At 34.5% G+C, this 11,961-nt stretch overlaps 1 protein-coding gene across 2 annotated transcripts; it reads right to left on the bottom strand.

Moving 5' to 3' along the window:
• Positions 1–4,941: 4,941 nt before the first annotated feature.
• Positions 4,942–7,970, bottom strand: LOC108219842 (protein indeterminate-domain 7). Of its 2 annotated transcripts, XM_017393387.2 has the most exons (5): positions 7,675–7,970; positions 7,359–7,411; positions 6,821–7,037; positions 6,336–6,735; positions 4,942–6,002 (listed from the first exon to the last, which is right to left on the bottom strand). In XM_017393387.2, the coding sequence occupies exons 3-5, from the start codon at positions 7,017–7,019 to the stop codon at positions 5,129–5,131; spliced, it is 1,473 nt and encodes a 490-aa protein (XP_017248876.1). In that variant the 5' UTR covers positions 7,020–7,037; positions 7,359–7,411; positions 7,675–7,970; the 3' UTR covers positions 4,942–5,128. The 2 variants fall into 2 exon arrangements, with proteins under 2 accessions (XP_017248876.1, XP_017248877.1); XM_017393388.2 differs by lacking the exon at positions 7,675–7,970 and having other exon boundaries at positions 7,123–7,371.
• Between the last annotated feature and the right edge of the window lie 3,991 nt (positions 7,971–11,961).

The following is an 11,961-nucleotide window of genomic DNA, read 5'->3' as shown; positions in this document are numbered from 1 at the left end:
CTCAATCTCTTATTTTCCATCTCTTCATTCTCTGCTTTTCTATGCTTTTTTCGTTTGATTGTTTGAAAATAACAGTGCTGTGGAAACTCAAGAGTTCGAGGGTAATTGAAACGTTATGCCTTTCTACGAAGAGCTTCAGCCATAAATTAAGAGTTTAGTTGGTATTTATAAAGGCAAAACAATGCAGTACTCCAGTCGAACTGGCTCACCCGCCTCCGTTCATATAAAGGTTTTCTGGCCGATTAATATCGCAGTCTCGAGTAATTTTTTCGAATGTTTATACTGCTTCAGAGAAGCATGAATTTACCAGTGATATCAGATACTATAGTTTTTGTTTTCGTTTTTGTTCTGATTTTAGATGCTTACAATGCTTCGGAGAAACACTACACGGGTTCACCAGTGAAATCAGATGCTATAGTTTTTGTGCTGAATCCGATGGACATCGGGCAAGTATCAATGTTAAGATTTTGCGGTAAAATTCATTTCTCCGACTCTATTTTTTTGCCCAATCTATTGTTAGTGTTTTGATCTACATATATGTAGGTAGTCAATTTGTTCTTTCACCTTTGATCAACATTCTTATGTTAGTTTGATCTTAAATATTAGGAGATTATGAATGGCTTCTCGAATTGTGTTGGGGTGAATGGGATCCATTTTGGAGTTAGAATTTCGCTACTCATAAACACTTAACATAAGTATAATAGTCACTATGGATTCACAATAATCCATACTCAACAAACAGAGACTAAAGCAGTATCTACATAATTTTTACTGGGAGTTGGGCGGTGAAGAATCCAGAAAGATTGCTGAAATCCCTCAGAGCAGGGCAAACCTTTGTAAGGTGTTTATCTTTGAAACCGAACCTGTGAAGTCACTCGAGGAGCGCGCTAAAGCTGTATACAATTTCTGATCTTTCTTGTATTAGCTACTATTTTTGCAGCAACTATATCAAAAATTGAGAGATGCTCTTGATGTAGCAATCATGTTTTATCTGGATAGTATTATTAAAATGTTTCGTGTGCATATACATGTGTTTATGCATAGGGTAGAGGTGAAAGGAGTTGTGGATTTTAAAGATCATAAAAAATTAATCTTAAACTTGATTTGGTTCTTGAGTTCTTTTTTAGTATTGGACTATTGGTAGGATATTTTATAATTCTTTAGAAACTGATGTTCTTTTCCTCTCTTTTTTTTTTGCAGGCGCCTTAAATAATATTTGACAATTTTCGCTTACTGGTTGGCTGCATAATTCTTGGTATCCTTGAGCTTCAGAGCATATTAAAGTTTTATAATGTGTATTGAGGTCAGTATATCTTTTACATTCATATTTGTTAGGATGTTTTATTTTCCTGACCTTGCTTAACAACGCTCATCTGGCATATGCTAAAACTAACATATTAAAAACTAACATATTTTAGCTGGAGGCCACTAAAATATGCAAGTGATTAGAAGAAAGACATGAATTTAATGGATATGTGATCTCAAAGAAATCTACAGATGACCAATTGCAAAGAATACTCAGCCGAAACATGACCAGTAAGTTGATTTGCCAACTCTTTCCTTTCCCTTTCAGTGCTATGCTCAAAAAATTCCACATCAACCAATAACCTTGATCGTAAATATGTTTTTGATCTCTTTCAGTAGTGATGGTGCAAAATTTCTTTCCGCATTAATTACATTTTCAGGATGTCATGACCCTGAAGATCCTCCCATTTGATTTTGCAGCATGGATTAGAATTTGAAACTCTGTCATCTTGAGGCATAGGACCTTTGGCACGAAAGGAAGGTACAGTATTTGGAATCAAGTTTGCTTGGTATGTCATAGGGCCAAATGACGAATTAGCATGATACTGATGGTTTAAATTGACGTTTTTACTTAAATCAAATTGTTGCTTCTGTTGAGCAACCATTATGGCAAGTTATATTTTTGAATCAAGTTATACATTATTGCCTCTTCATGACTAAAGGAAGGACCTGATGCATTTCCACGCTAAGAAGGATCACAGAGAGCTGCAGCATGCATTGCATTTTCGGAGGATTGCTATAAGTACTGGGATCCATGATTGGTGAATGTTTGGTTTCTACTTTTAAAATTTCACCCTTCCAATATTACTCAGTTACCGTGGGAAGTACAGAGCAAATTCGTGATTGATGACCTCACGAAAACAAGACCAAAGAATACAAAAAAATCTGGAGGTATAAATCATATTTAACAGGAATAAGAACAGTGCAAATTTGTGGAAAGAAGGAAAGATCTGCATTAACTTGATTACTGATCATTGCTTTTAGCTCCTGGTCCGCCAAGCAAATGGTGAACCTATACGAGCATTACAATAAATTGTGTAATTTTTGCACTCTTAAATTATTCGTACTAATTCAAATAAATATATGAACACGTATACGAACTAAAATTTGGATTTGCTTATTTTTATTATATGGATATAAATTATAATTATTGAGAAACAAGTGAATTCATATAAAGATTTGTTTTTCAAGTTTTATTAAGATGTTTGATTGGCCTTTTCTTATATTAAACATAATTTCAAAACATTCTAATTTAATCTTACATATTTTTAATCTGGTTTTCTTTTCTTTTTTTTGAAATTTTTTTTAATCTGGTTTTCGATTTGAGATGTCTTAAATATCTCCATCAACTTAAAAACGGTTATAATTTATTTCAAAAAAGATTTTCAAATATCTCACAAAAAATTGACATAGTCAACAAAAATTTAAATAGTTATTCAAAATAAATTTAGTCTTTTAATATCTTTTGCCTAATCATTTCCGATATTTTTTATTCATAATATTTCTATATTAAATAGTTTGTACTTGCAACTCACAAGTAGAGGTCAACTACAATGAAAATATTTTTATTGCGGCGGGTAAAAAGTTTAATTATGTTTGTTTTAATAAGTCCCGGAGGTTAGAGTTTTGTAAGAAATTATATTTTTTATATTTCAGTAATAAATATAAATAAATAGATTCAAAAATTATAGATCATAAAGTTCTTCTAAATTATTTTATTTTTTATTTTTTCTCACTCGCGCGGAGGGCGTTTTTTTCCCTAGTTATAATATAAAATGTAAGTTAAGAGCTAGTCGGGGCTCTTCAAAATAAAAAAAGAAATGGGGCACTTAATGATTTGAGGAGCAATTGGTAGTATATTAGAGCTACATTTTCACTCTTCTTCTTTAAACATTCTTTTTATTTGTCATTTTTATTTTTCATATATAAATTTAATTGTTATAAATCACAATGTGAATAATATTAGATTTTGTTAAGAATATAATAAGATCATCATAAATTTTATTCTCAAATATTTTTAACAGTTTAGAAGAATTGGCACTAAACACGATATTAGAACACTTCATCCAGTAAAGATCGAAAATCTTAGAATATAACAAGATCATGGTAAATTCTCTCCGAGGAAAAGAATTGATTACTCGACAGATTTCATGAAACACAAGATCAGCTGATTACTCAACATGAAAATGAAAACTTTAAGAGCAGTAAGAAGCAGCATGGTCAGTGAACCGCAAGGAGCAAGATTCCAGCACAACATGTTTGTTTGAACAAAGTGTAGAATATGCGTCTACAAAACTGATAAAGGATCGTGAAAACTGATCCTTTGTTCCTCGGGATTGAATCCCACTTGCAAACCCCATATCACTATCACTAAAAACAACACAACATGAGGCTCAGCCCCAGGGTCCAACGTTCAAGCATCTGTCCCTGTCTCTGCACTGCACTAGTATTATAGCATATTTTTATTCATTTATATAAACTTAATCCTCCATATTCTACTCACAAGAATCCTATGCTTTTCTACATGCAGCCTGCACCCCAAAATTGTTAAAACATAAGTATAAGATCCATAAAGTGGTCTTCTCTAACACTTTAAGGTTTTAGACAGAATGGTTCTCTACATGATATTAGAGCCAGGTTTGCAGGAGATCTCGGGTTCGGTTAGTCTTCCCTGATTCCGCAGAAAATCGGGGGATAGAATTGCACGAAGTTGTTTTGTTTCACCACGTAAACTGGTCACATGTGGAAATGACTGTGAATTAATGTCTATTCCTTCTCTACAATAATTTGAGCATCACTTTCACGAGAATATCAAATCCAACACAATGTACGATCATATTCTAGCCTCCTATGGCACTAGGTCCATGCAATCAACGTCATATAGCTAGGCTAGACTAGGCTGCAATTTTAAACCAACATGCATCGCATTTGAATTTCCACCGTTCATATTGTACTAGCATTGTTGTGTATGGAATCACGAGCGGCTCAAGTTTTATTTTTTGGCCAGACAAAATTTATTTCCAAAGGGTCGTCCTCTATTCAATCACGGAATCACCATCTTAAATTAACTGGGGTCAAATTTTAAAATTAACTTTTACTTATTATTCGAAACTATCTGTAATATACGTGTAAAAATATTCTATTTTTAGAAATAAACTACTCCCTCCGTCCATTTTTAGTTGTCACATTTCAATTTTTATTGGTCAAATTGACTAATTTTTGATCAAAGATTATAAGTCATTCTTTCATTATTTTAAAAAACTGAAGATTACATCTTAAAGTAGATTAAAAGTTATTTCCGGTGACATATTTTTTTTATGTTTTTCACTTGATAAAATATTAATAAATTTCAGTCAAACTTTGGTCAATTTAACCGGCACAAACCCAAAGATGACAACTAAAAAGGAACGGAAGAAATATTATTAAGAATTAAAGTTTTTATTGATTTCCCTAGCCTGACACTGCTTGTACTTTTGATTAATTGGTTCAACACCCTTATAATCTGAAAATTTTAATTTTCTGAGAATATATTCTGGTTCCCCTTTCTAGATCCGCATGTATAATACGACAACTATTTTGTAATGTAACAATATTGCATTCAAGTAAATTAATCTAGAACCTATATAGCTAGGAATATAAGGAGGTACTAACATTTATATCATTAACTCAAGTTTTTGCTGACAAGTAGCTAGCTGAAAGTTTAAGATTTAACAGGCCCCAAAAATTAACAAAATGTAGGAGCTGGTAATACCAAAAAAGTATATCCTGTAGAATATGGAATGCTAGTTCATCAAGTACCTTAGGCTTAAGATGATAAACTAAATTAATGATCATCAGCAGGAGGAGCATTGCATTCACCCTGGAGAGCTGTAATGCTGAGAATTTCAGCATGAGAAAGTGGCCTTAAGCCCAGAAAATCCCTTGTCATGCCATCATCATTACTGATAATCCTGACTAATTGATCATTAGGCTGATGATTAGCAGCAGCAGCTGTTTTCTTATGATTCAAAAGATTAGCAGGAGCTTGTGTGAATCCATAATCTTGGTCATCAACAAAGCCCTGAGCCATCATCATGTCTTGAAGAAAGGAATTAGCTGAAGACACATGAGGATACTGATCTGCAGGAGCTGGTGGAGCAGCTTTATTCCCAAATGGAGACAAAAAGGCAGAGGACAGCTGGTGATGGTCACGTGAGGACAAGTGCAGACCAAAGCCAGTTGTTGTGTTGGAAGTCACGTGAGCTTGGTGGTGGGGCATCATCATGGCTGTAGAATCACTGCTAATGCTGCTCATGGTTGCACCCATCTGGGCTGCTTTCTGCAGCAATGCAGTTGCAGACATGTGTGGGGAGTTGCCTCCTGTTGTTGTTGGGTTCATCAGTCCAGGCCCAGCAAGAAAATGCACTGGCCCACCTAGTTGATTATGATCAGATGGGCTAGGGTTAGGGTTTGGATTACCACCATAATGATGATTAGCTAGTGGTACTGGTCCTACTCCAAGCTGGTTCATTGGAGTACTTGTACTGAAACTTTGCTGCTCTTGTTTCATGGACTGTGCATGGGGATGATTGTAAGAAGTCAAGAGATTGGTGTTGAAAGAATGTGGTTGAACTTTAAGAAGTGGATGAGCAATGGACTTTGCACTTTCTTCTGCTAGAGCATCACAGAAGGCTCTATGAGTTATAAAACTATCCCTCCTGATAAAAACACAAAATTGACACTGATCACAGGGTTTTTACGACGGAAAACTTAAGACGGAATAATATTTACTGTTAGCATAGGTTTTTACTTCATTTATGAGCATCTCTTAAAAACCAATAATTAGTCAATAATGTATTATGAATATTCTTGGTTAATGTGCAATCATGCTAGTCTCAATGCATCAATATCTAGAGCCTAGAAACACCTCCCTAGCAAGCTACAAACTGAAAAACAATACTTTAAGCTAACACAAACAAGCACACAGACATGTATACTTAAATAAAATTACAGTGATGAAATAAAATAAGATGGGGTCAAGAAAGATTTACCTAGAGAAGAGAGTACCACAGTCACATCTATACTCTCTAGTGCCACAAATCTTGGAATGAGCTTTCCAATCTGATTGAACTGCATAACATTTTGTGCATTTCTCACATTTCCATTTCTTCTCTCCATGTTTTCTGCAAAAGTGCTTCTTGATTCCTGTGAGATCCCCAAGAGCCCTTGATGGGTCGTGGTGAACACAGCTTGCTTCTGGACACACATACACTTTCTTCCTCACCACTTCTTTGCTGTTCCTTTGCTTTAGCTTCCATGGCAAGTTATGCCCTCTTCTGTGTAACTGCAGATTCTGATCTCTCTGGAACCCTTTGTTGCATATCTCACACACAAATCTATTGGTTGCCATTAGTGTATGTGGTGACAAAGCTATCACTTCTGCATCAGGGTCTGTTTCAAATCACATAAATAGAAAATCAAGATTCCAAAATCCCAGATATATAGTACTAACAAGAAATTAAACAAAGTAGTTAACCTGGGTTTCCTGGTAAATTTCTCTTTTTCTTTGGTGGTTCTTGAGGCTGCAGGTCCCTACTTGCAGGATGAACAAAGTAGTGGTTACCTCCAGAAGAAACACTTGTTTGATCACCAGAAGCAGAAGTTAAATTTGACATGTTTTCTTCTATAAGTGACTGTTCTTCTGGGCTTATCATCATTCCTTTCACCATCATCATCTCCTACTTCTTGTTATTCTACATAAAGATTTAAAAAACTAAAGATCAGTCCAAGATTGCATCATGAACTACATACAAAATATAGAAAACCACAGATCTTAACTTTTATATTGATATAAAAGGCTAGATAGCTAGAGCAGCTGAGAAATGGAGAACAGTGCAAGTAAAATAAATCTGACAGATGTTTTGTTTGAAGCCCTTAAGTTTCAACAACATTTCTTGATGGCTTGTTCATAAATTGTTTGGCATTAACCCAGGAGACAATTACAGTTTTGTTTTAACTAACTAATATCAAAATAACAAACTCTGGAAGCTACAAAGAGTTAGAGTTGACTGAACCTGAAGTAGCTACAAGACCCTTCAACTTATCCTGCACCCTCTCTTATCTTCTTCTGTTCCAAAACAACATGGTCAGGAAATTCTTGTATATTATCCTCTAACCCAAAATAATATTTTGAGCATATATAATAATTAAAATATGAGAGAGAGAGAGAGAGATTGGGAGAGAAGGAGAGAGAGAGAGAGATTGGGAGAGGAGAGTGAAAGAGAGAGATTGGGAGAGAAGGGGAGAGAGAGAGAGATTGGGAGAGGGAGAGAGAGAGATATCAGTGGATGGAGGAGAAAGGATATGCATGTATAGTCCAGAAAGGCTTACAGGGATGAGAGGCAGCCAGAGAGTCAGCCCTACGGTTGAATCTGACGTCCACTTTCTGTCTTTTCCTTTGTTGTATTTCCAAGCTCAGATAAATCTCCAAGCTCTTTTCTTCTTGTTTGTAGAAAAATGTATTTGCTTTTGTCAAAGTTTCAGTTTTCTCACCAAGTCACCATGCACCTTTCACTTCTCTATCTTAAAGTGACCCAGAAAGCAGCCAATTTCAGAAAGCAAGAAAGATGTTTCACCATTATGTAATGTATACACACACGTATACACACATTATTACAACCTTGACTCGTATATTCAAATTTGAAAAACCTTCATATATTATGCTTATCAAATGTCTAGGCCACTTGGGCCGTCACCCTCGACTGTATTATTTTATATTTAACAAAATTAAATTATTAATATCACTGGACCGAGAGATCGTGTTAACTAACTCGAATAAATATAAATTATTAGATTAGATTATTAGAAATATTATAACGGAAAATGCCGGCCAAGGAGGGATAGACATGTAAATTGGATTAAAAATGACTGCGATGGTTTTGATGAACTAAACAAATTGGAACGAAGATTTGCTACAAGACAATGCTTTTAACGATCAATAATTGTAAGATGTCCATTCTTGGAGCCTGCGCCTTTACGATAGATTGAGTTGGAGATCATATTATAGTAACTTGGTTTTGTTGTCAATTGACTTGGGTGGTCTGCGAGATTCTTTCACCACCTTATTGTATAGGAATATTATATTGTTAATTTGGTCGAATTTTAGCTGACTGTTTTGTAATTTAGTATAGTGAATTGTACCTATCATTTCTCATATATCAAGTAGATTACAAGTTTAAATATGATATTATATAATATATTATTTACATTTAATATGCTTTCAAAATTTAAGAATTTGAATTCCAGCAATAATATATTAAAATTAAATATTAATTTAATATATGGAGTATATAATATTAAAATAAACCTATAATATTCATAATTGGTGAACATTATTTCATATACGGAGTGGAGTGGAGTGGAGTGGAGGGGTTCATGTCTATGTTGCAGCCTTGCAGGTATATGCACCTTGTTTGATCCTCTCATTTTCCGTTAGTTTTTTTTTTTTTGATAAAAAGGAATCAATTCATTAATTAAAAGCCATACGGCATCTACAAACACAATCGAAATTGGACAGACGCCTGAAAAATATCGCTGTTGAATCCTTCTTTCTTGGAGAGGCAACTGAGCGATTTGAAGATGATTTGAATATACACACTTGTTTCCATCTGATTGGTTTTCACCTGAGTGTTCTGAACAATCGACCATAGATGTGATCCCATGATAACCTTCAAATCTGAATCAAACCCATGAAAATCATGCCGATCTATAACCTCGGTCATGAAAAACATCAAAACACACCAAACACAAAACAAACCAACTCTCACAAGAAGGAGAGACTAACAAAACCCAAATAAATTGGGAACTTATTGAATGAGAAATAAGATTTCAAAACGAGAAAATAGGAAAAAAAAGGGAATCGGGGCTTTCCACCAGTGAAAACTGATGGAAGCCCCTTCAAAAATCTTTGACGGAGGCTAGGGAGGCTAGGGTTTTGTAATTTTCCGTTAGTTTTATGATAGTATACTATACTCCCTGCAGATTAAACTATCAAAACTTGGCATTAGTTTTAGATAGGAAAATGCTTGGTGCACATAAATGTGTACAAAATTCTATACATAATAATATGTTGTGAGTTTTAATTGGAATAGGTCCGTGTATTCACATCAACAACCCTGATTAAAACATTCGATATCAATTTTCATGTTATTCAATACAAATTTTTTGTACACAATTATATGTTTTTGTACAAATTTTTCGTACACAATTATGTCCATATGACACAACTCAAATTAAACTATAGCATACTCATCCTTTCATTCCAGCATATCGAACTATCAAAACATAGCATACTCCTCTCATATAAATCAAACTATCGTAATGTCGCGTACTCCTTACAAATCAAACTGTTAAAACATTTTCAACACTTTGATATATGCAAATTCTTTTCTCGGTCATTCTATAAATATTCTGCATTTATCACTGGTGTAATTGTTTGTTCAAGTGAAACTAGTCCTTTCATTTCTAAAATTCGATTGTGATAATCGTTTTCTACAACAATCTTCTTACGATATTTTCTGGTTGAAAAATTCACATCTTTTATATAAATACAAAAGACCCCGTCATCTATCCTCACCCTTTTTTATAATTAAAAAGCGTAAAAAGTTTGTGGTGAGACCATATCTCCCTCATTCCTAATGCGTCTTGTAATAATGTTCCATTTGTTTGTTTATTAGCGTCGCCAACTTATATAATTAATATTCATCGTAATAATTTTGGACCATGATTTGCTACTTGCTGCTAGGAGCCAACTTGAACGTACCGCCTAGCTAGTTCGCACAAGGTTTGGAAAACAACAGCAAAAGCCACCAATAATCACAGGTCACGACACAATGGATCGGACTTGTATTTAAATACTCCCTCTGTCCGAGCACGATTGGATAGCCCAGTGGTGGGTTTATCCTCTGTTGACCCGGGGCACCCGGGTTCGACTCTGGCTCACCCTGAGAATTATTAGAACAGATACTAAGTTGTAAGGCATATAAGCCTGCATTGTCAAAAAAAATACTCCCTCTGTCCCTCTCATTTCTTTACGGTTACTATTTTGGGATGTCCCTCTCATTTCTTTACGTTACTATAAATAGTAAGTTTTTTCCATCATTACATAAGCCTGCATTGTCAAAAAAAATACTCCCTCTGTCCCTCTCATTTCTTTACGGTTACTATTTTGGGATGTCCCTCTCATTTCTTTACGTTACTATAAATAGTAAGTTTTTTCCATCATTACACCCACTATCTTCCCCCACTATCTCATACTCCCTCCGTCCCGGCAGGTGGTATACATTTGGTATGGACACGGAGACCAAGAAAAAGTGTAAAAAATGAGTAAAGTTAGATGAAAAGTGAGTAAAATGGCGGGACCCATTTGTATTTAATTATAGATGTGTGATAGTGGGAGAAAGTAGTGGGTGTAATAGTGTTTATATTATTATAAAATGAAGATAGTGGAAGAAAGTAGTTGGTGTAATAGTGTTTTACATTATTAAAAGTTGTTATTTTAGGAATGTATAGAAATGATGGGACGTCCCAAAGAGGAAACTGTATAGAAATGACCGGGACGGAGGGAGTAGTATTTAACAATAAAAACTACTATTACACCCACTACTTTTCTCCACTATCTCAAATCTATTATTAAATATTGATGGGTCTCACTACTTTACCCACTTTTCATCTAACTTTACTCATTTTTCATAAATTGTCTTGGTCTCCGTGTCCCCCTCCAATATAAACAATTGAGGGGGACGGAGGGAGTAATTGGTTTTTAAGTGCATGCATGCAGAAAAAGGCGACTTTAATACTTGCCCCGTTATACTGTCTTTTTTTTTTATATATATAATTCTTTTACTACTCAGATGTGTTTGTTGACTGTTGTGGAATCCGGCATGGCTGACAATACGTGGGGACGGGGACATACATTAGTGAATTTAAAAATACATTAAAAAAGAGCTACATTTTGTCTCATATGCTAATTCGTCAATAATATATTTCTTGAAATGTGAATGCTGCTCAATCCAAGTTCTCAACATGATTCCCCAGCTCATCCACATTATATACCATTAACTCGTGGATCCGAATATATGGCCAATGGATTAGGCGAAATATGTATAAAGTAGCGAAAAAAAAGAAGAAAATTGGATGAAGTGATGAGACTCATTAATTTTTAATGAATAAAAAAAAATAGTGGAGTAAAAGTAGTGTGAAAAGATAATAAAGTGAGAAGTAGTGGGACCTATTGACTATTTTTAATAAGTTTTGAAATGGAAAAAATTGGATGAGACACATAAAAAAAGAAAGTGTAAAGAAATGAATAGAACAGAAGGAGTAATTAGCAAGCTCGGATATATTTCAAAACAGTATTATGTATCCTAAATTTTGTCTCAATTTTTTTCAAATAACATGACAAACTGATTTTAATTAGATGATTTATGCATACAGGGATCCACTATTATTAATGTGAGTGAAACCAATCATACAGTGCCAACTAAAATTTGTGGAAAAAAATTGACAATAATTTTTGAGTTACGGCATGACTATCATGTGTGTGTGTGTGACCGGAATAAATTGAGCAGTCAAACAATGCAGCCATTCATATCAAAGTACAGTAGAAACAAGGCGATT

Source organism: Daucus carota, chromosome 5 (assembly GCF_001625215.2).
Source record: "Daucus carota subsp. sativus chromosome 5, DH1 v3.0, whole genome shotgun sequence".
Classification (NCBI taxonomy): Eukaryota; Viridiplantae; Streptophyta; class Magnoliopsida; order Apiales; family Apiaceae; genus Daucus; species Daucus carota.
The sequence above is the reverse complement of the archived record's forward strand: the minus strand, read 5'-3'. Positions and strand labels throughout refer to the sequence as shown.

Coding starts and splice junctions, on each gene's coding strand:
- LOC108219842 (XM_017393387.2), bottom strand. CDS start 7,019: ATGATGATGGTGAAAGGAATGATGATAAGCCCAGAAGAACAGTCACTT. Junction 6,736..6,820: donor AAATTTACCAGGAAACCCAG/GTTAACTACTTT, acceptor GATTTGAAACAG/ACCCTGATGCAGAAGTGATA. Junction 6,003..6,335: donor TGTGGTACTCTCTTCTCTAG/GTAAATCTTTCT, acceptor TGTTTTTATCAG/GAGGGATAGTTTTATAACTC.